This window comes from Acromyrmex echinatior, unplaced genomic scaffold, assembly GCF_024713525.1.
Source record: "Acromyrmex echinatior isolate Ae372 unplaced genomic scaffold, ASM2471352v2 Scaffold33, whole genome shotgun sequence".
Classification (NCBI taxonomy): domain Eukaryota; kingdom Metazoa; phylum Arthropoda; class Insecta; order Hymenoptera; family Formicidae; genus Acromyrmex; species Acromyrmex echinatior.
In genome coordinates this window covers 117,870-140,014 of record NW_028259066.1, presented here as the reverse complement: position 1 = coordinate 140,014, position 22,145 = coordinate 117,870, and the positions used below count along the sequence as shown (strand labels likewise).

The window sequence follows — 22,145 nt, the reverse complement described above, 5'->3', positions numbered from 1 at the left end:
CAAATGAAGCATGATATCACTAGATTCAACACGAATGATTATTCTATTGATAACGTGTTTGGCATACCACTTGCGAACAAAAAAACCAAGCTTAATGAAGGATGAAAATAATGACGCAATATTGACTGAATTCGTCGGACTTAGAGGGAAAATGTATGCGTTGAGAGTAGATGGTAAAAAGGACCTTAAAAAGGCGAAAAGTGTCAAAAGTAGCGCTAACGTTCGATGATTACACTCGATGTTTACACGATGAAATTGAAATGATGTGTCAACATAGTCATGCATATGATCAAAATTACATCAAGTATACGATATCTGAGACGAAAATCACTCTGAGTTTGTATGACGACAAACGATACGTCATACCAAATTCAAACAAAACATTACCATGGAGACATTATCGAATATTTATAAAAAAGTTCGTGTAATGCAATTGTATTACTGAATGTATTATACTATCGAAATGTAATGTATAATACTTTAATTAATTATTGTATATAGTAATTAGTAGAAAATTTCAGCTAAAATAACATTTTGGATAGTGTAGACGCGATGCGGCGAAACACATAGGACCGCCATGCTAGACTGTGCCAAGCGACGAAGCGCTACTTCCCCCTCCCTACGCGCCGTAGCCGCCGCCGCCGCTCGAGTGTGGGCCGTCCTACGAATTCGTGCGGCGCGGCTTGATCGCATATTGGCTTAGACGTTTCCTTTTCTAATTCAAAAATCACAGCCAGTATCTCTAAATAGTATAAGAATTTTTTATTCCCTTTGATCCATTCTCCGCCTCCAATGTGGCCCCGACTCATCTTAAGAGACCCTGTGTATATATATATATATATATATATATATATATTAGGAGTATAAATAAGTTTCCGCCGTTTGAAAAAAGATGGTGCCACCAGTATGTTATGGTTAAAATTGTCTGCTGTAAAACGTCATATCGTAAGATTGGACATCTGGTAACAACATAACCTTGAAATATTAGCGATTTTATATCAGCATCATATATCTTTTTTCGTGCGAAAATGTCGAGTTTTGAGCCGAATAAACGTCATTTGCGGGAGCTTTTGATTTACTTCTTTAATTTGAAGAAATCTGCAGCTGAGGCGCATTGATTGCTTGTAGAAGCATATGGTGAGACTGCCTTAAGTGAAAGAAATTGCCGTGAGTGGTTTCAAAAGTTTAAAAACGGTGAATTTGACGTCGAAGACAAAGAACGTAGCGGAAGGCCGAAAGTGTACGAAGACGCGGAATTGGAATCATTATTGGATGAAGATTCGTGCCAAACGCAAGAAGCACTTGCACTTACATTAGGAGTGACTCAATCAGCAATTTCACATCGCTTAAAATTATTAGGAATGATTCAAAAGCAAGGAAATTGGGTTCCATATGAACTGACGCCGAGAAACGTTGAACGCCGATTTTTCACATGTGAAATGCTGTTTGCCAGGCACAAACGAAAGGGTTTTTTGCATCGTATAGTCACTGGTGATGAAAAATGGATTCACTACGATAACCCAAAGAAGAAAAAATCATGGGGACCACCTGGCCATGCTTCAACATCAACAGCCAAGCCGAACATTCATGGAAAAAAGCTCATGTTGTGTATTTGGTGGGATCAGCTTGGTGTCGTATATTATGAGTTGCTCAAACCGAACGAAACCATTACTGGGGCTCTCTACCGAACACAATTGATGAGATTGAGCCGAGTACTCAAGGAAAAACACGCCCACTACTACTCCAGACACGACAAAGTTATTCTTCTGCATGATAATGCTCGTCCACATGTTGCGGTGCCGGTCAAAACCTATTTGGAAACACTCAATTGGGAAGTTTTATCCCACCCGCCCTATTCACCAGACATTGCTCCTTCTGATTATTACTTATTTCGATCGATGGCACATGGCCTGTCTGAGCAACACTTCACATCATATGAAGATACCAAAAATTGGGTCGATTCGTGGATAGCTTCAAAAGATGAAGCGTTCTTCCGACGCGGTATCCGTATGCTGCCAGAAAGATGGGAAAAAGTAGTGGCTAGCGATGGACAATACTTCGAATAAAACATTATGTACCGTTTCTTTCACAATAAATGCCCAATTTTTGATAAAAAACGGCGGAAACTTATTTATACTCCTTATATATATATATATATATATATATATATATATATATATATATACTATCAAATCGGTGATATGTCGCCACGCATTTTTAATGGAAGCGCCAAATGTTTTTCGGCTGCTAAACAAAAAAACATAACTCTTTCGCAGTAAATGGAAGACAGGATGTACAAGTATTCGCATAAAGGCGAGTACTCCAAGTCGAACGCACCCTTTTTGTCATCGATTTCTATTTTATTACTTGAATATGCGTTCTCTCGTCTAGAAAATATTTACTTAAATTTTACGATCGACAATCTAAAAAATTAAAAGCTACGCTTTGTGATTCCTCATTTATTTTATCAACTGTTGTTGACGAGAAAACGCCCTTCAACGTGCTTTTACACGTGGAAGCTTTACACTTTTGGAAGTATGAGTCTTTATTTACACAGGATCCACATTTAGATTTTGTACTTACTGAACCGATCGTGTATAAAATAGGGTTTTGTTTACATGATTTGTAACCTTTGTCAGAAATTATATTGTCGTGGATCTGGCGATTCTGAGGATCTATGTTTTTTATTTATATTTCCAATATCGTTGGGAAGATTTTATAATACGTTTCTTGAATATTATCACGCTCGCCGATCGGTGACCGTTAAAGAGTTTTATGTTCGCGCTTTGTATTAACGACTGTTTTGTCGAAATTTTCATAAAACAAAGAAATCTTGGAGTCCACTGGACGTAACGAAATATATAATAGGTCATAAGTGTTCGACACCACAGTTGGTGTCCTGGAAGACGAACGGTCGCTTCAGTTATTGACGATAAGCATAAGTATGGCTAACCATGCGAACATAGCCAACGTAGTCGAATATATTCAAAACGTGAATCCGGAACAGTTCGCGAATATCAGAGACGAAGTGTTCGAAGTGCTCGAAGAAGTGAATTTCGAAGAAATAATGGACCAAGAAATCGATTCTGACGAAGAAATATTATCAGATGACGCTGGCTATGCTAGCGATTTGAGCGAGCGTGATACAGATTATGTAGAAAGATTTGTACCATCTTTAGAAATCCGTGCACTGAACAGTCGTACTAAACACTGCATAATCCATTGTTATTATACGACGGGTGGTGCTTTAAGTGTATGTGCAGCATGCATGATCCGTTTGGCTGATACTGATATCACAGGATTGTATCTCATAAGGAAGCATGATATCAGTTATATTGACGCGCTAAGCGATTGGTCTTGCACGAATTGCAGAGTGCCCACATACATTATATTTCCGTGCAACAAGTGCCCACACTGCACACATTGAAAAAACTATTACGAATAGTATTGTGAGCGAAACACTACACTGGGAAATATGTGGGAAGATTATAATGTAGACGATGTTCTATATGTTCTCGGTAATCTGCAAAAAAGAGACACAGGTGCGCGAATATCGCCAGTGCAATTTCGCGATCGCGAATTAGGTATACGTGGTGAGAAACATGGAATAGTTATTAGAGAGCCTGTTTCTGACTGGTCTTTACTCGCGTAACAGAAAATGTACCCACGGTTACCAAACAAATATTACGAGGACGATGAATATGAAAAGAGATATTGGTGGAATAGAAATGTTCAAGTAATAAAGGACGATTATTATTGGGCGAAGAAAATCGCAGATAAGAGCCAAGGTTGGTACATATGCATTAAGATTCCTACGGGTAATGAAAAGTGCGTCGAACTGCTGATTATCGACAATATATGAATGGAGTTTCGTGATCTTGCGCTAAAACTATTTTTCGATAGATGCGACGATCAATGTTTTGAATGTGAACAGTGCACTTTCGCAAACAAATATAATGAAAAAGTGTTAGAACATTATGACATTTTAGATATGTCACGGTGCTGCAACGTGTGTGAACCAGTCACGTGCAAGTGCTCCGTAGAAAAGTGTGACGTGATCTAAAGACTGTAAAAAAAAAACATGGAAAATCACGAGCGAGTGAATTGTTGGAACAGTGCGGTCAGGTCGCTACTCTGGTGGAGTATTTCGCGTGGCTGCAATGATGCGACGAGTGCATCGAGCGACTCGAAGAACTTTGTCGTGCCAAGCGTCTCGCCGTTGGACACAGATAATCCGAGGATCGCGCGACTCGCGGGAGTAAAATTGCAATTGGAGCGACGTTTCATGCACATTGGTGGCGAGTACGCGAGTAGTGAGTACGCGAGTGGCGAGTACGCAAGTGGCGAGTACGCGAGTCGCGACGAAAGATTTCTCGTTTGGCGAGAGATCAACGTCGCGTTTGAAATACGCCGCGTTTGACATACGCCGTATATCGACAGGTGCTGTGATAAAAAAAACATTGAGCCGCGGCGGTTTTTGGAAGACGCGAGAGAAATAGTGTTCGAGCGTATGCTGTAGAAAGACACGGTAGCGTAAAAGTGAACACCGCGTTCACTTTTACGCGTTCAAGTGATTGGTGAGTTCGCGACGAAGGATAAACATGCTCATAAGAGCATAATTACAAAGAAAAGCGAGATATACCGATACACCGATTTGTGCGAGTGATACGAGCAGCGTGTCATCGAGCCTATCCTAGCATCGCTCGAAGAGTTCCAGGAACGCGACAGCGGATGAGTTGTCACGTATAATGAATTTGGCTATCAACGTGAACAAATTAAATCCCATGCGCGCGGGATGTCATACCAAAGTGCCGTGGGAAATAGTGACGAAATGAGCGGTGATCAGTGTGCGTACGACGGACAATGCGTACTTCGCGTGGTCAGTGGTCGTCGCGCTGTACCCGGCTGAAAAGTATACGGATCGGGAATCATCGTGTTCGCATTATACGACAGTATTGAATCTCGCAAACATTGAGTTTCCAGTGACTTTAAAAGACATTTCTAAATTCGAACGGTTGAACGCGGTGTCGATCAACGTATGGCATCGAGAATAAACAGGTCCTTCCTCTGTGACTTACCAATGAAAAGAAGGAGAAACACGTCAACGTGTTGTACGTGTAAGATCCACGCAACGATGGTGTTGGATATTTTGCGTGGATAAACAAACCTATCCCGTCTCGTGAGCTCGCAGATTAGTGGGAAAAAGAACAAGAAATTTTTCTGCGATCGAAAATGCTTTCTCGGCAATCTCGGCCGCTCGGCGACCCTAGGCATCAATAAGGAGCGGGGGGCATCCTAAATAACAAATAAGTTTTAATTAATTGTAATGATAGTATATCCCTCCCTTTAATCCAGAGTAATATAAATCATATTAAAACGCAACAGTTTACGAGATGTTTAATTGTTTATGATTTTTCATGCGCGTTATATAGTATACCTCTTCTTCATAAACTCGAATAGCATGAATAGTTCAATAGAAATAGAATGTTACCGAAAAAGAATAAACCAGTATTTCTTTTTACGAAAGTCTCGAAAGGCCATCAGAAAAAAAATGCGTATGTTCGAGACTCGAGATTTGTGAAGAAAATATCGAATAGTTGCAAAAAGCACGTGTTTCGCTTATAAAACGAAAGATATTGATTATATAAAATCAGTATAAAAAAATATAGGTATTCGAAATAACTACAAAAGGAGACATGGATTATTCAAATCAATCTATTAGTTCAATAGAAAAAAAAATAAAATAACATCTTTTGATAAAAAAGTCCTTTTTTCATTCGCTCTCTGTTCATTAAGATTATTTAAACGCAAAGCTTGGAAACTCTCGTAAAATGTAGCCCTCAAATGTCGAACAAATCTAGCTCTGAACAAGCCTAAAATGTTCATTAGTTTTCGCAAAAATTTGTTCACTAAAAACCTGTATGCGGAAAATTTAATTTCTTCATCTTTGATCAGTCGCACAGCAATTTACAGGAATGATTTTTCTTCTTCAAAAATTGCACTATCACGTACACTTAATAACAAAATAATTTTTAAACTATCATAAAACGCCTTTAAAAAGTGGAGTTCAAAAAGTTTCTTCAAAAAAATGGAAATAATTTAATATGCATCATATCAAATAGCCGTGTAAAGCATTCGAAACCTTTCATTTTTTTACGAATTAAAAAGATTACCCTTCGATTATTAGGAACCGAGATAACAATTTTTTTTTTTAAATCACTGTGATTCTAGTTTTTAGTTTTAAGAGTTCCATCTGGCACCAATTTGTCAAGGAAAAATTGAATTTGTTGTTGAAAAATTTTCGAATTTTTTGCTGCCGAAAAAATTTGTTTAAAACCATTGGAAAGTTGAAGAATGCGAGCGAACCCAGTGCGCTGGGTGGAGTAAAGGAAGCAGGGTTGATAAAAAAAACATGTTTAAAAAAAAACAAAACAATAAGTATTTTTTGTTTAAAACATGTTTTTAATGTTTTATATATGTTTTAAGTAGCTTTAGAAAAAAATGATGTTTAAAACAAAAGAAACCTTTTAAATATTTATTATATTTTATTATAACGCATTTTTACTTTCCAGTATTTTGAAATATTTCTGAGGTATTTTAGTATTTAATTACACCTATTTCATCATTTTTTTTAAATTTGAGCGTATTATTATATAAATATATATGTATATTTGAATGTAATTTGTTTGCTATTTAACATTTTATTTGACTGTATATATTTTAAGTTATGCAAATTTAAATAATATCATGGCATTTTGCTAATGTGGTTCTTAATGCGTACTGATTACTCATGACTTCTTTTTTGAGATTTTTATTTCAAAATAATTATTCCTTGAACTAATTGTAGTCCTAATATTAATCCATAATTTACGTTACTATAGATTTTTATAGGCTGCCAAGCTGAGTATATACAAGTTTGGAAAATAATAATAAATCTTTCGCTTAGCGACAGAATGGACTAAATTGAGAAGAAAAATACTCTACCATTTTGCAATTTTCGTAATAGTTAACAAGATAATAATTGCTAAAAATTGACAAAAATTGGTCTTTCATAATTTTTACTCAAATACTATCAATTTTATAGACAAACTGCGAAAAACAAAAATTGTTTTATAATATTTTCTTCTCATAGAACTCTACGAATTTTTTCGGAATTTTTAATCAACTTTTTAGTATTGCATTTTTACCAATATAAAAAAATACGGTATTAAAAAATTCTAAAAAAATTTTAAACTAATTCTTAGAGCTCTATGAAAAAAAAATTAACAATTGTTGTCTCTTGCAGTTTTTTTGTAAAGTTGATAGTATTAGAATAAAAAATTAAAGACCAATTTATATTTTTATTAAAGATCAATTCCGGCAATTTTTAGCAATTAATATCTTGTTAATTATTGCGAAAATTACAAAATGATATAGGACTTTTCTTTTCAGTTTAATCCATTCTGCCCCTATGCGAAAGATTTATCATTATTTTCCAAATACCCTGTATACATAAAGTTATATGTATACATGTGTATGTATACACATTTGTATACATGCATATGTTCTGCAATACACTCTACTATTTTGTTAATTTTATAACTAAACTACTGTTATCTAAACAAAACTTCTTAAGACTATTTTTGTGGAAGGCTACATTATCATCCATGGTTTCTCTTCGATTCGCCATTATGCAATGTTGTCACATTTTTATTAATAGTGTCTTAAATAATAAGTATTTCATAATTTTTAGTCCAGAATCGATTGAACAACATTTTAATGAATGTAATTGTCAAGTTTTAAATTTAAATATTCATATATCTTGAAAATTAACATGATTATAATATTAAAACATATAAAAAATAAGAGCATAAAAAACCACAGCACAAGTTATAGTTTGTGATATTTAATTATTATTACATTAATTAAAACATTAAACGTTTCGGCCACAATCTGGCCATCTTCAGTAATTCAATAATATTCTTAAAAACGCAGAGTTACATCTAGTTGACATTAAATTCAACAGTCGGGAGTTGTAATTAAATAATCATGTTCTTTTCTATGTGAAGATGCTTCATACAATAATGTTACAACGCCAGTTGTCATATCAAGAAAAGTGTAGAACAAGAATTTCCAGATTCTAATTTAAATAAAATTGTATATATTAATATCTCCTAGTCGTAATATAAAGAAATAGAGTCATTACTTGTTTTACAGCAAAAGAAACTAAACGATGAATCTCAAGTACTTCTTTTGCACAATTAGAATTTTGTCGTGACATTATGTGTTGTTATTTGTCCTATCATGTATTTTCCCACTATTTATATATCTGAGTCAACAGTTTAGAAAGTTCTAGAATTATTTATTAGAGGAAAGAAAGATCCTTCTTTAGAACAGGAAAATAAACATCAGGCAAACCTTCCGTGTCACTTTGCTTATTGATACCACTTGTTTGTCTTTTTATATGTATCATTTCCGAAATTCTTCTTTTCATTAACGATTGTTCTATATCTAAAATTCTTATATTATCCCAATCTAATTCATGCATCTCATTCAAATGGTGACGTGAAACCACCGAAATTTCGGAAGAAGGTTTTTTTATGTCGGCCTTATGTTCTTTAATCCGAGTTTTTAATTTCCTTTTAGTTTGGCCAACATAAGACGATTCACAGTTTAAACAATTAATTTTATAAACTACTCCGCATTGGTCATCCTTAGGCAAAGAATCCTTTCCTGTCTTAATAAATGTATTCATTTTATAGGTTTATAAGCTATATTAAAACCATAAACATGTGAAAGTTTTTTGAATTTTTCAGAGACTTTGCCCAAGTATAATATCGTGAAAAATTTTTTTGAAGTAACGTTAGTAGGAATAATAGGCGGGTTCTAACTCAAGTCCTCTGAGGGGCGCGGGGGGTACTGGTAGGCGCGGGGAAGGGAGGGGGAGGCGCGGGAAGTCCCGGCGCTATCAGTGTTTACTGATGATACGTATCGCTATGTTATGGTGTCACGTATTATTGGGACCGCCGCCACCCATCACCGCAGACGCTGCCGCCACCGCCGCCACCCCGCCGCAGGCATCAGTGCCACCACCGCCGCCGCGGACCCCGCGTCCACCCTAAGTGCGTTTCGAACTGTCGCCGCGGACCCCGCGTCTATCCCAAAAAACAAAAAAAAATGCGTTGTGAGATCACCGCCCCAACACTCACCCCAAAAATGCGTCCACTATAACGTGGTTTGTCTAGAAGATCGGTGGCACATCATCGATGTATCGGCTGCTACATAAAGCGCCTTCAATGAGGGATAGATGATGATAATGAAATCATACTGCATTCTCACAGTTCTTTCTTTCAAAGTAAGAAAAGTTGATAATGATATTTATCTAGGAAGAACCGTGAGATCAGGTAACACATCGCGATGCGTTAAGAGAGAAACTGATAACGATATTTTTGTAAGAAGAGATCGGTGACACATCGCCGATGCTGCAACTCAATAGGGAGGGTAGACAAAGGGACAAAGAAGTCGCAAGTAGAATATATAATGGGTCATAAGCGCGCGGCATCTCAGTTGACGTTTTTAAAAATTACCGAATCGCAATAAGTGTAATGTGAAAAGTATGGCTGATATCATGCAGACGTTGAAGACATGGATGATGTAAATGCAGACAAGTTATTTGAAGCATTGGAAATAGAATTTGAGGACATAATGGACGATGTAGAGTTCGAGAATATCGGTAACATTGAGGACAGAGTCGACGTAGCAGAATATATTAGAAATGTGGATGAGGAACAGTTCGCGAATATTAGAGACGAAGTGTTAGATGAAGTGGAAATAGACTTTGAGAATATAATGAACCAAGAGTCGTCCGACGAAGAAGTACTGTCCGACGATAGTGGATGTACTAGTGATATGAGCGAATATGAAATGGATCACGTAGAAAAATTCGTGTCGTCTCCAGAAATTCGTATATTGAATGCCCGTACTAAGCACTGTGTGATCCACAATTATTATACAACAGGTGGTTTTTTAACCGTATGCACATCATGCATGATTCGTATAGCTGACATTAACGATGGAGGAATGTATCACGTCAGGGTGCATGAGACCGGTTCTTTCGGTAGGCTAGACGGTTGGTCGTGCACCAATTGCAGACTACCTTTGTACATTATATTCTCATGCAGCATGTGTCCACTTTGCACACATTAAAAAAACATGGAAAACTACGAGCGAGTAGAACGCGAACTGTTGGAACAGTGCAGCCAGGTCGCTACTCTGGTGGAGTGTTTCTCATGGCTGCAACGATGCGACGAATGCATCGAGCAGCTCGAAGAACTTTGTCGTGCCAAGCGTCCGCGTCTCACCATTGGATACAGACAATCTGCGGTAACGAGAATCGCGCGACTCGCGGATGCAAAGTTGGAATTGAAGCGACGTTTCGTGCACGTTGGTGGTGAGTACGCGAGTGGCGAGTACGCGAGTGGCGAGTACGCGAGTCGCGACGAAAGATCTCTCGTCTGGCGAGAGATCGACGCCGCGTTTGAAAGCCGTATATCGACAGGTGCTGTGATAAACTCTAATCACATTGAGCCGCGGCGGTTTTTGGAAGATGCGAGAGAAATAGTGTTCGAGCGTGTACGAGACGCTGTAGAAAGACACGGTAGCGTAAAAGTGAACACCGCGTTCAACGGTGAATTCGCGACGAAGGATAAACGTGCTCATAAGAGCATAATTACAAAGAACAACGAGATATATCGATACACCGATTTGCGCGAGTGGTACGAGCAGCGTGTCATCGAGCCTATCCTAGCATCGCTCGAAGAATTCCAAGAACGTGACAGCGGATGGGCATTGTCGCGAATCCTCAATTTGATAGTGAATGTGAATAAGCATAATCCAATGCACGCGGGATGTCACATCAAAGTGCCACGAGAAATAGCGACGAAACGAGCGGTGATCAGTGTACGTTCAACGGACAATGCGTACTTCGCGTGGTCGGTGGTCGCCGCGCTGTATCCGGCTGAAAAGAATATGGATCGGGAATCGTCGTATCCGCATTATACGATAGTACTGAATCTCGCAAACATTGAGTTTCCAGTGACTTTAAAAGATATTTATAAATTTGAACGGTTAAACGCGGTGTCGATCAATGTGTACGGCATCGAGAATAAACAGATTCTTCCTCTGCGACTCACCAATGAAAAGAAGAAGAAACACGTCAACGTGTTGTACGTGCAAGATCCACGCAACGGTGTTGGACATTTTGCGTGGATAAAAAACCTATCCCGTCTCGTGAGCTCGCAGATTAGTGGGAAAAAGAACAGGAAATTTTTCTGCGATCGGTAAGTATACATGAAAAAAAATTATTATAATTTTTCATCTTACTAATAAAATAATGATAATAGTTATAATTTTTTCTTTTTTCAGATGCTTGCACTATTTCAGTGCCAACGAAAAATTGCAGTCGCACGTAATGGATTGCGAGAAGATGAACGACTTCGCTATCCGACTGCCGAGCGAGGACGACAGGTGGCTCGAATTCGACAACTATAACAATCGAGAACGAGTGCCGTTCATCGTCTACGCCGATCTGGAATGCGTCTTACGCAAGACGAAATCTGACAAGGAAGACGCATCATCGTACGCGTATCAACAGCATGACGCGTTTAGCATAGGCTACTACGTGCGATGTGCGTACGATGACGCGTTATCGTCGTATCACTTCCATCGCGATGAAGACTGTATAGCATGGTTCGCGCGACAACTCAACGATTTGGCGCATCGAGTGAAAAATATAGTATCCGCCAACGTACCCATGGAAACGTTATTGAAAGAACAATTGGAGGCATACCGTAGCGCGACGCGTTGTCATATTTGTGAGAAACCGTTCGCGCCGGACGATACGAGGGTCCGCGATCATTGTCATCTCACCGGTAGATATCATGGTCCAGCGCATTCGAATTGTAATTTAAATTATAAAAATTCATTTTATATTCCGATCGTTTTTCACAATTTATCGGACTACGACGCACATTTTATAATTAAGGAAATTGCTGCCGCGTACGATAGACATGTAGATATACTACCGATAACTAAAGAAAAATATATTTCATTCACTAAACATGTCGATAGCACCAAAGACGCAAATGAAAAGAATTTTCAGAAAAAATGCATAAAATTAAGATTCATTGATTCTTTCAAATTTTTAAATGCAAGCCTTGATAAATTGGCGTCGTATCTCGATAAAGATAAATTAAAAATTGTACGTTCCGAATTTCCAACATTATCGGATGAAGAATTTGAATTACTCACACGAAAAGGTGTCTTTCCGTACGAGTACATTGATTGTGTTGAAAAATTGCAGGACACGCGCTTACCACCGCACGAATTATTTTTCAGTTCGTTGACAGGCGATACAGTATCCGAGAGCGATTACGCTCACGCCGCGAACATCTGGAAGCGATTCTCCATTCGAACGCTCGGCGAGTACAGTGATCTGTACTTGAAAACTGATGTCTTGTTATTAGCAGACATTTTCGAAAATTTCCGCAATAGCTGCATCGCGAGTTACTGTCTCGATCCCGCGCATTACTATACATTGCCAGGTTTCACGTGGGACGCGATGCTAAAACATACGCGTATAAGATTCGAGTTACTCACCGACATCGATATGGTCATGTTCATCGAGCGCGGTATACGCGGTGGCCTCAGTCAATGCTCCGGCAGATACGCGCAGGCTAATAACAAGTACATGTGTTCGTTCGATCCGTCGAAACCGTCCTCGTACTTGATGTACTACGATGTGAATAATCTGTACGGGTGAGCGATGTGTCAACCTTTACCATACACCGAATTTCGGTGGGTCGAAGACGTTGCGAACTTTGACGTGAGCGCGATCGCTTCGGATTCACCTACCGGTTATATTCTCGAGGTTGATCTCGAATATCCGCAGCATCTACACGACCGACACACTGACCTACCTTTCTGTCCAACGCGCGATAAACCGCCTGGCAAGCGCGAAGATAAACTTCTAGTGACGTTGTACGATAAACAGCGTTACGTCATCCATTACCGCAACCTGCAGCAATGTACTCGTCACGGTCTTCGCGTAACAAAGATCCATCGAGTATTACAATTCGCGCAATCTCCATGGCTTCACGATTATATTAAACTCAATACACAATTTAGAACGTCCGCGAAAAATGATTTCGAAAAAAATTTATATAAACTAATGAACAACGCAGTATTCGGCAAAACTATGGAGAATGTGCGCAACCACGTTGATGTCAAATTAATAACAAAATGGGACGGACGGTACGGCGCGGAGGCAATGATCGCGAAACCGAATTTTCACAGCCGCAGCGTCTTTGCGGAAAATTTGATTGCAGTCGAAATGCGCAAACTCGAGGTAAAATTCAACAAGCCGATTTACATGAGTATGTGCATACTTGACATATCGAAAGTCTGTTTGTACGAATTTCATCACGAGTACATGTCACCGATGTATCGCGACAAATGCAAGATCATGTATACCGACACGGATAGTCTCATTTACTATATAGAATGCGACAATGTTTACGAGACTATGAAACGTGATATCGCTAGATTCGACACGAGCGATTATTCTGCAGACAACGTGTACGATATGCCTCTCGCGAACAAAAAAGTACTCGGCCTGATGAAGGATGAAAACAACGGTGTATTAATGACCGAATTTGTTGGACTTAGAGCGAAGATGTACGCGGCGAGAGTGGATGGCAAGAAGGACATTAAAAAGGCGAAAGGCGTAAAGAATAACGTCGTAGCGCGAACGATAACGTTCGACGATTACACGCGATGTTTGAACGAAGAAATTGAAATGACTCGCCGTCAATCGTGTATACGATCTAAATTACACGAGGTGTACACGATATCCGAATCGAAAATCGCTCTGAGTCCATACGACGACAAACGATACGTCGTACCGGACTCGACGGAGACGTTACCATGGGGACATTGGCGGATACCTTTGTAATACAATATATGTATTGTGTATATTATATGTTGCTATTATATATATTACTATTGTACTTTACACTTTTTTTACATTTATACAAGTATTATTTTTTATGTATTACGATTATTGTACTTTCATATAATACATATCGCATGTTTTTAACATTTATATACGTATTATATATATATACTAGTATTCTAATTTACTTTACTTATTTTATGTGTTATGTTTTTTATCATTTATGCTGCTCCATACATAAATTGTTATAAATAATTATACATTTTGTATACTCCAAAACGAAGATGATGATGATGAATGGGAAGTAATAAAAAAAAAACGTTTATATATAATACTTATATTTTTTATATACTTATATTGATATATTTTTTTACATGTAGAAAAAATATGCGAAAAAAAAATTTTATCAAATGACATTGTTTTTGTGTATCCATGAATTGTGCGATCCATCGAATCCCAGCCACTTGACGTACACCTTGTCTCCCTTCCTGCGCAGTACTTTCTCCACGAGATACACGTCCGGATGAGTAGCGCGATGCAACTCGTGCTCGTAGAACGCACCAGCGATGGATTTTCCGCGATAGTCTTCGAGTAGATAGGTTACGGGATTGGTACGCTGCACTTTAACGATCATAAACACCTCGGTGGTCCAATTTGGTGTATAACCCTTCTCAAAAATCGTCTTGTACTTGCTCACGCGTACCGAATCGCCAACTTTGAATTTTGCTGGACCAGCGATTTTTATCACGCTGTACACCGTGTCCAAGAGTCTTTCGGCGATCGCGGGAGTTACATTGGCGGGTCGCATGCCGATAGTGCGATGCATTGTAATCTGATACGAGACGCGGCAGCTCGTCGATCCACTTGTAATTGCCGTTGAGTGTAAACATCTTCCACATGTCACTTTTAAGCGTACGATTGAACCGCTCGACTACCGACGCTTTCAATGTCGAATACGTGGAATAGTGATTAACGTTGTGTTTTTTCAAGATTTTCTGCACACCAACGTTGTAAAACTCCTTCCCCATATCCGTTTGTAAATTTTTAGGACATCTTCCACTTGCTCGAATTATCTCAACAATAGCATCAGCCGTCTCGCTTCCACCCTTGCTCTTGAGCGGTACGGCCCACGCATACTTGCTCAACACATCGATGACGGTGAATATGTAGTGGTGGCCTCTGTTGAAACTCGAGTACGGATGCATCTCGACAATATCAGCCTGCCATAAATCGTCATATCCTCGAACTATGACGCGTCTTCGTGGAAAATTTCTTCTCGCCGGAGCGTGCAATTCCTCGACGAGTCGATGTCTCTCCGAGCTAATTTTTTTCTTTTCGCTGGATTTCTTTTTCGTGATTCGATGTGTAATACAAAGACTGTGCGGGAATGCACTGCGCGGAAAGATTCGAGTGAGAGAACGGCACAAGGTGATGTGATGCACGACAGTGAAGAGAACTCCGTTTCATTTAATTTAACAAAAGAATTTTCTTTAATATAATCAGTTACAGAGTCAAAAAATATAATTAATTAAATATTAGATTAACAAAATATCAAATGCAGTCACCTTTTCCAAAATTGTATTCGGAATCGCGGTGATGGAAAATCTCGGCGATTTTCTCGGAAAGATTCGTTTTATCGCGATTTCACTAAGCGGTTAGCACGGCGATTTAACGAAGCAGTATAGTAGCGAGACTATGATTCTAAGAACTCGAAGAACTTTTAGAAATAAGAACTAAGTCTAAGAATTCTAAGCGGTGTAAACGGTTTAAGCGGTGTAAACTATGTAAGCAATCTGCGCAATCTGCCTTGAGGACCGGCGAGATCGAAGCATTTATTACTTCCGGTCCGGGCTTTCTTCTTGGGAGAAATCCAATTAAATTTTGCCACAATCGTAATTATCACGTGGCATTGGTTGTACAAAATTGATTGGCGCATTCGATTCTTATCTAGCGACGTTCAACGTAACAGTCATGCGCGACAGAAAATCCGTGTGCGGGATTGGTGACAGCGCGTGACGTATTCGTCGGAGCGCGGCGCTCGCGTGCGCGAATTGAATTGTTCTAGAACTTTCGATGGTCCGTTGCCGGTGCCTGTTTGCGTGTACCGAATTGTTTTGAAAAGACTACAGAACAATGAATCTCTGACTTTGATGAGGCTTAAAGTCAGGCTCGAGATGAAATCACGAGCTCGCCTTGTGCGTGCGTTCAATAACAATTACTGTCGGTCGACCGAAGGAATTCTTACCTTTTTTTTTGAATTACCTATCTCAAACAAAGACCAAAAGTATTTTTTGTCGCTGACGCCATTCGACTGACTCGTTTCGTCGATACACAATTTAATTTATAATAAGACCGGCTTCGCGAAGTTCTTCGATAATCGACAGCATCTCGTTGTCGTGAGCGTTGTTGCCCGCTCGGTGCGAAGCGTCGAGCAATCGTAGACGATCCACCAGCTCGTTGGGATCGTCCCAGTGCACGTAATCGATCGCATTGTCATTTAATGTCATTGCGTGAGGTAATCCCTTTCCAGATTTCTTCTTCTGTTTCTTGGGTGTGATCGACATCAACGACGCGATTACGTATTTGTACTTGTATCCCCTGTTGCTCAATAATCGGCCCTGCGAATGATGCTTGTGTTTGTGCGCATTTGTTGCCAGCAGCATGCTCTTGTATTTGTTCATATCGTCTTCCGTGTAAAGGAGATCGTCGGGAATTCTCTTGAAAATTAACTCGTAAAGACCGGGTGAACCGGCGTATCGTACGCCGTCGATAATTATGTTGTCAGCATCATCCACGTCGAAACGTTTATTGCCAAACATCAATCCATCCTTGTGTAGGTAAACGCCGTATACATAATCTATACCACTCTTCTGTTTATCTCACGCTCCCCTCAGGACAGCCTCGACGTACTTTTGACCCAGCGGACCCAAGCCGGCTTGCAACGCCTCTCGACCTTCCGACGTTTGCAACTGATTTTGAACCTTTGTTGCTAGCGAGTCGTCCGTCGTTTCGAAAACGTTATCCAACGATTCTATCGTTGGTACGATCATCGTACGCGGAGTGGAGGTTATCGGCTGTACACGATCGTGCGATCGATCATCGGATTTATCCGAAATCGCGGAACGCTCGAACGTCTCACTCTCTTTCTCTCCCTCTTCCTCCTCCTTCTCTTCTTCTTCCTTCCTCTCGCGTTTGGAGGCAGACGCTGCGTCATCGTCGCGCGACTGTCTCTTTATCGCGTGCACACCGGGGCTGTTAACGATTTGTCGCAGCGGTTTGATAATAGGCTTAAAATGTCTGTCCAGTGCCATGTCTTCCTCGATTCTACCGGTTTTCAGAGCGCGATGTTTCTTGCGGATCGACTCGCTCGTCTTCTCGATCTCTCTCGCGATTTTTTCACGCTCGCGCACATCAGCCATATTCGTCTCTGGCGAAGTATCAACAACGACTAGTTACGTTACAGTATTGCGAACTCGTTAAATCCCTTTCTGTATCTCCCGTCTTTAAGTGCACTATCCTTGTCTATTACTAAAAATTCATTTTTTTTGCCAACAGTCACTGCACAACGTGCAAAATTCGTCGTAAGACATGTCGGTGTTCACGTGATCATTGTAAACGTGTTTCAAGTTGGTACAATCCTGTTTGAACAGGATCAGCAGGTTCGCGTTGTCACGTATCAGATGTTTAGGTATCCTCGCGTACGTCTGACAAAGATAGAAGCAGTCAACGTTCGCGTGGCGACCCATCGAAAAATATTCTCTCACCCCATCCTGCTTGTCGCATGCCACGTCATCAAAGATAAAAATAGAATTTGGGCGCGCCTCGTTCGGTGGAACGATGTCGCTATTGTTGGAAAAGGTAAAGTAGCCGATTTCATCGATAGATGTAAATTTTCGAGATATCGATACTTTGGCTGTTGCAGTGATTTCGAGTAGACGTACACGTTCTCGAAACGTACGCCATTTGGACTCTCGAGCAAACTTATAAGAACGTTGGTTTTACCACAATTCGACGGGCCGCAAATGATCGCGCGTATAGTACTCGGCAGCATTTCGCCGTGCTTGCGCTTCTCCGCACTGCCTCCCATCATTTGCGATTTCACGTCACAGTTTGTGACACGTATCGTCAACGGTTGCAGCACGAATTTCATGCTCACACTAAAGATTACGCGCTCTCAAACGATTATTTAAAGGTGCGCGAATCCGCGAATCGCGCAGTAGCAAAATGTATCTCGCGCTGTGTCATCCTTCCGATATTCGAGATCCGAGCAGTTACAATATATATAAGGTCGTACTCTTACGCGTGTACGGTGAATACATCGAACACGTCTGGGACAAGCTTCCGGAACACGTGAAGGCAGATTCGGAGGTTCGAACTTATCGTCGCTGCGACGAACATTACAATCAGCCGTGGCAGCGGACGCATATCGACGGCCCTACACCGAAGATAAAGGATTGTAGCGAATGTCGGCGTCGCGCGGCAGTCTGCTAAATCGAGCGATAAACGCGCTTCCTTTCGAGTTACATATTCCGGGTTATCAGTTTTGCGGTCCGGGCACTCAACTTACGAAACGATTAACCAGAGGTGACGCGGGCATAAATCCGCTGGACGCGGCGTGCCGAGAACACGACATTACGTATTCTCGAAGCAACGATCTCACCGATAGACACACGGCGGACAAGGTACTCGCCGATAAAGCGCTAGGACGCGTCATCGCGAGAGATTCGGCTCTGAGCGAGAGAGCCGCCGCAGCTGCCGTCTGGGCAGCGATGAAAGCCAAGACCAAGATCGGCATGGGCATGAAACCGAAGAAGAAAACGACGAAAAAAAAGGCGACGAAAAAGCGGATACTTCCGACGGCGAAACGAGGCGGTGCGTTGGGTCCTTGATCGGCGGAGCAGCCAGCGTGGCGAAAGCGGTAAACGATAGCAAAACCGCGCGACGTCAGCTCGAAGAGCTGCAACGTCACGATCGCGCGATGGAACAGGGTCGCGGACTGTATCTCGCTCCATACAAATATGGACGCGGACTGTATCTCGGTCCATACAAACATGGACAGGGCGTAGCTGCAAAGAAAAAAAAAACGTCAAAAAGACGATAAAAATGCCGTCTGGCGCAACTACCAATGTACAATTGAACGAGCTCGCGAGACGTATGCGTGTACCATACTTTAGAGGCGTTTTCATGCGTAACGCGTTACCGACGAGCGGTGTGCGCCGAAACGAAAGCGGTATCGTGAATCTGGACGATGCGACGGGGCCTGGTACTCACTGGATAGCGTACGCGAAGAGGAACAATCGCGTCATGTATTTTGACAGTTTCGGTAATCTTCGACCACGTAAGGAACTGGTGCGATATTTCGAGAACGACGCTATGGCGCAATCGCACGTCTTATCAGACATACGATCAGAGTTTCTGCGGACAGATGTGTCTGCGGTTTCTGCAAACGGTAGACGCGCGTGAATTTAAAAAAGCTCGACGAGGTGCTGTGAAATCTTAGTATTAGTCGAACGCTTTTTCCATCATGTCGTTGACGCTTACGCTGAGCGGAAAGAGCATCGTCCTCGCGGCGAATTACTTCCCCGCCATAGATTTGAGTGACGGAGATTACGAGCTCGGTTTGGCGATTTTTGAGACTTATCACACGATATCGAACGTGAACGAATCGAACAACAAATTTTATTTCACCACCAAAGACGACGTGGAAATTACAATTCCCGAGGGTTCGTACGAAGTGCGAGATATAAATGAATTTCTGAAACGCGCGATTTTACGAAAACGTCCGCACCGCGACGCACTTGAAACCGTTGATGTAGTGGGTGATGACAATAACAATAACACTGATGATGATGATAATGATGAGGATGAAGAATACCCGATTACGCTCCGCGCAAACTACAACACGATGAAATGTGAGATTAGATGTACGTACAGAATAAACTTTGACAAGTCCAACAGCATTGGACGCTGCTGGGATTCTCGTCGAAGCGTATACTGCAGCCGCGAAGGTGGCACGAATCGGACGTGTCGATCAACATAATGAATGTAAACGTTATCCGCGTAGAGTGCAACGTGACCGCGGGTGCATACAGCAACGGCAAAAGCGTGCACACGATACATGAATTTTCGCCGAGCGTGGCGCCAGGATATAAGATATCGGAGAGGCCGACGCAAATCATTTACCTGCCGATCATCGCACGGAGCATTACAGATCTAACGATACGCATCGTCGATCAAAACGGACGATTGCTCGATTTTCGAGGAGAAGAGATCACCGTTAGATTGCACGTACGACGGCGACAGTAATAACGTGAGCGTGAAATGCTCGTGCTGAACGGAACGGAGCGTACGCAGAGAGATAACGTATCCTTTACAAGGTCGGTGAACGCTCGCTCATCCAGCTGCATCAGGAAGAAGAAACTCAACGCGACGAACGTTACATTTTTAAAGTCTTTGGGATTCGCGGTGCGCAACATTTGAGATGACTGATATCTTAAACATTAAAGACGAGCCGATCTTCGATGATCGCATCGTCAAGATTGAGACTCACACGTACAACCCGTTCGCCAACACCACGTTTGGGTACAGCGACGAAATAAGAATACCCATACAGCAACAGGATCTGTATTCACTGCCGTACGAAAGCTTTCTATATGTCGAGGGAAAACTGACGAAGAACAAAGTGGTCCAGGGTGCTCATGTGACATTGGGAAATAATTGCGTCGCGTTCATATTCGATGAGATTCGATATAAACTCAATGGTGTGGAGAGTGACCGTAATAGAAATGTGGCTATAACTAGCACGCTCAAAAACTATGTAACAGTGTCATCCGACAGAAGCGTGATTCTACGGAATGCCGGCTGGGATGCGCAGACTACTGCAGCTTTAATTTCTGTGTACCGCTCTACGTACTGCTGGGATTTTGCGAAGATTACAAACGCGTGGTGATCAATGCTCGTCACGAGTTGATTTTAATACGAGCGCGCAACGACAACAATTGTCTGACGGGAGATCCGGCGGTAGAGCCAACGCTCGAATTATTCAAAGTAGAGTGGCGAATGCCGCACGTGTTATTGAGCGAGATAAATAAGCTGTCGATGCTGCGCGCTTTGGAGAGCGGACGATATCTGAGCATGGCTTTTCGTTCGTGGGATCTGTACGAATTTCCGCTCTTGCAGAGCACAACCAAGCATTCGTGGGCCATCAAGACGGCTACTCAGCTTGAGAAGCCGCGCTACGTTATTTTCGCTATGTAAACAGGTCGAAAAAACGTCATGTCCGAGGATGTAAGTCGATTCGACGACTGCAAATTAACCAATGCGAAACTTTACCTGAATTCGGAATGTTATCCGTACGATGACTTGAATCTGGATTTTGACAAAAACAGTTGTGCGATTCTGTACGACTTGTACGCGCGTTTCTGCAAGGGCTACTACGGATACGAGTATCTCGAGCCGAGTCTCACCTTTACAACTTTTTTACGTAATGGTCCATTCGTGATCATCGATTGCTCTCGACAGAACGAATCAGTCAAGAGTGGCACCGTGGACATACGATTAAACTTTGAATGTAAAGAGGATGTACCCGCAAATACAACAGCCTATTGTCTCATCATACACGATCGCGTGGTTCAGTATAATCCATTGAACAATGTTGTGCGCAAAATCACCTAAGATGCACCTCTGATATGATATAAGATCTACGATACGTCGCAATCGACCACAATCGACCACAGTCTTCTCGACAACATGCTCGTGCCAACGTTCGTAGATCTGCAAGGATTCATCGTTAACAAGAAATTTATCGTGAAGAAAGTAGCGGTGTTGAAACAGGGGACCGTTCTCACGCATTACATTTTTACGAGCCCCATACCAAGATCCGACAGGTCTTGCGCCTCCTGGTTGATTGCTTATCACCATGGATTGCAATGGAAGGACGGGACGATCCCGTACAACGAGGCGAAACGTCTAATTACGATGGCTGTATTTGAAGACGATGCTGTCGTGTATGTCAAGGGACGCGAGAAACGAACGTGGCTGCAGAACCTGCTTCTGGACGATGAGCGAGAACGTATGTACATCGAGGCCTTGGACGCAGTTTACGAAGACATGGAATCTTTATCTAATCTAGATGTTACTAATATTATACGATGTG

The 22,145-nt window shown here is 41.3% G+C and overlaps 7 protein-coding genes across 7 annotated transcripts; 5 read left to right on the top strand and 2 right to left on the bottom strand.

Moving 5' to 3' along the window:
• Positions 1–10,175: 10,175 nt before the first annotated feature.
• On the top strand, positions 10,176–11,323 carry LOC147906446 (uncharacterized). Its single transcript, XM_087416549.1, has one exon. It carries the CDS (start codon positions 10,192–10,194, stop codon positions 11,320–11,322), a length of 1,131 nt encoding a protein of 376 aa, XP_087272675.1. The 5' UTR covers positions 10,176–10,191; the 3' UTR covers position 11,323.
• Positions 11,324–11,371: 48 nt separating this feature from the next.
• LOC147906445 (uncharacterized) lies at positions 11,372–12,799 on the top strand. Its single transcript, XM_087416547.1, has one exon. It carries the CDS (start codon positions 11,372–11,374, stop codon positions 12,797–12,799), a length of 1,428 nt encoding a protein of 475 aa, XP_087272673.1.
• Positions 12,800–12,802: 3 nt separating this feature from the next.
• LOC147906444 (uncharacterized) lies at positions 12,803–13,990 on the top strand. Its single transcript, XM_087416548.1, has one exon. It carries the CDS (start codon positions 12,803–12,805, stop codon positions 13,988–13,990), a length of 1,188 nt encoding a protein of 395 aa, XP_087272674.1.
• Positions 13,991–16,267: 2,277 nt separating this feature from the next.
• Positions 16,268–16,809, bottom strand: LOC147906443 (uncharacterized). Its single transcript, XM_087416551.1, has one exon. It carries the CDS (start codon positions 16,807–16,809, stop codon positions 16,327–16,329), a length of 483 nt encoding a protein of 160 aa, XP_087272677.1. The 3' UTR covers positions 16,268–16,326.
• LOC147906442 (uncharacterized) lies at positions 16,522–17,409 on the bottom strand. Its single transcript, XM_087416550.1, has one exon. It carries the CDS (start codon positions 17,407–17,409, stop codon positions 16,870–16,872), a length of 540 nt encoding a protein of 179 aa, XP_087272676.1. The 3' UTR covers positions 16,522–16,869.
• Positions 17,410–20,471: 3,062 nt separating this feature from the next.
• LOC147906441 (uncharacterized) lies at positions 20,472–21,247 on the top strand. The gene is made up of 2 exons (XM_087416546.1): positions 20,472–20,766; positions 20,865–21,247. The coding sequence occupies exons 1-2, from the start codon at positions 20,472–20,474 to the stop codon at positions 21,245–21,247; spliced, it is 678 nt and encodes a 225-aa protein (XP_087272672.1).
• On the top strand, positions 20,887–21,859 carry LOC147906440 (uncharacterized). Its single transcript, XM_087416552.1, has one exon. It carries the CDS (start codon positions 21,266–21,268, stop codon positions 21,662–21,664), a length of 399 nt encoding a protein of 132 aa, XP_087272678.1. The 5' UTR covers positions 20,887–21,265; the 3' UTR covers positions 21,665–21,859.
• The last annotated feature ends 286 nt before the right edge of the window (positions 21,860–22,145 follow it).

What these genes read in the sequence shown, in the direction of transcription:
- LOC147906446 (XM_087416549.1), top strand. Translation starts at nt 10,192, where the DNA reads ATGGAAAACTACGAGCGAGTAGAACGCGAACTGTTGGAACAGTGCAGC.
- LOC147906445 (XM_087416547.1), top strand. Translation starts at nt 11,372, where the DNA reads ATGATAATAGTTATAATTTTTTCTTTTTTCAGATGCTTGCACTATTTC.
- LOC147906444 (XM_087416548.1), top strand. Translation starts at nt 12,803, where the DNA reads ATGTGTCAACCTTTACCATACACCGAATTTCGGTGGGTCGAAGACGTT.
- LOC147906443 (XM_087416551.1), bottom strand. Translation starts at nt 16,809, where the DNA reads ATGTTTGGCAATAAACGTTTCGACGTGGATGATGCTGACAACATAATT.
- LOC147906442 (XM_087416550.1), bottom strand. Translation starts at nt 17,409, where the DNA reads ATGGCTGATGTGCGCGAGCGTGAAAAAATCGCGAGAGAGATCGAGAAG.
- LOC147906441 (XM_087416546.1), top strand. Translation starts at nt 20,472, where the DNA reads ATGACTGATATCTTAAACATTAAAGACGAGCCGATCTTCGATGATCGC. An exon ending in CAATGGTGTGGAGAGTGACC is followed by an intron (nt 20,767 to 20,864) that starts GTAATAGAAATG and finishes TGGGATGCGCAG; the next exon opens with ACTACTGCAGCTTTAATTTC.
- LOC147906440 (XM_087416552.1), top strand. Translation starts at nt 21,266, where the DNA reads ATGTCCGAGGATGTAAGTCGATTCGACGACTGCAAATTAACCAATGCG.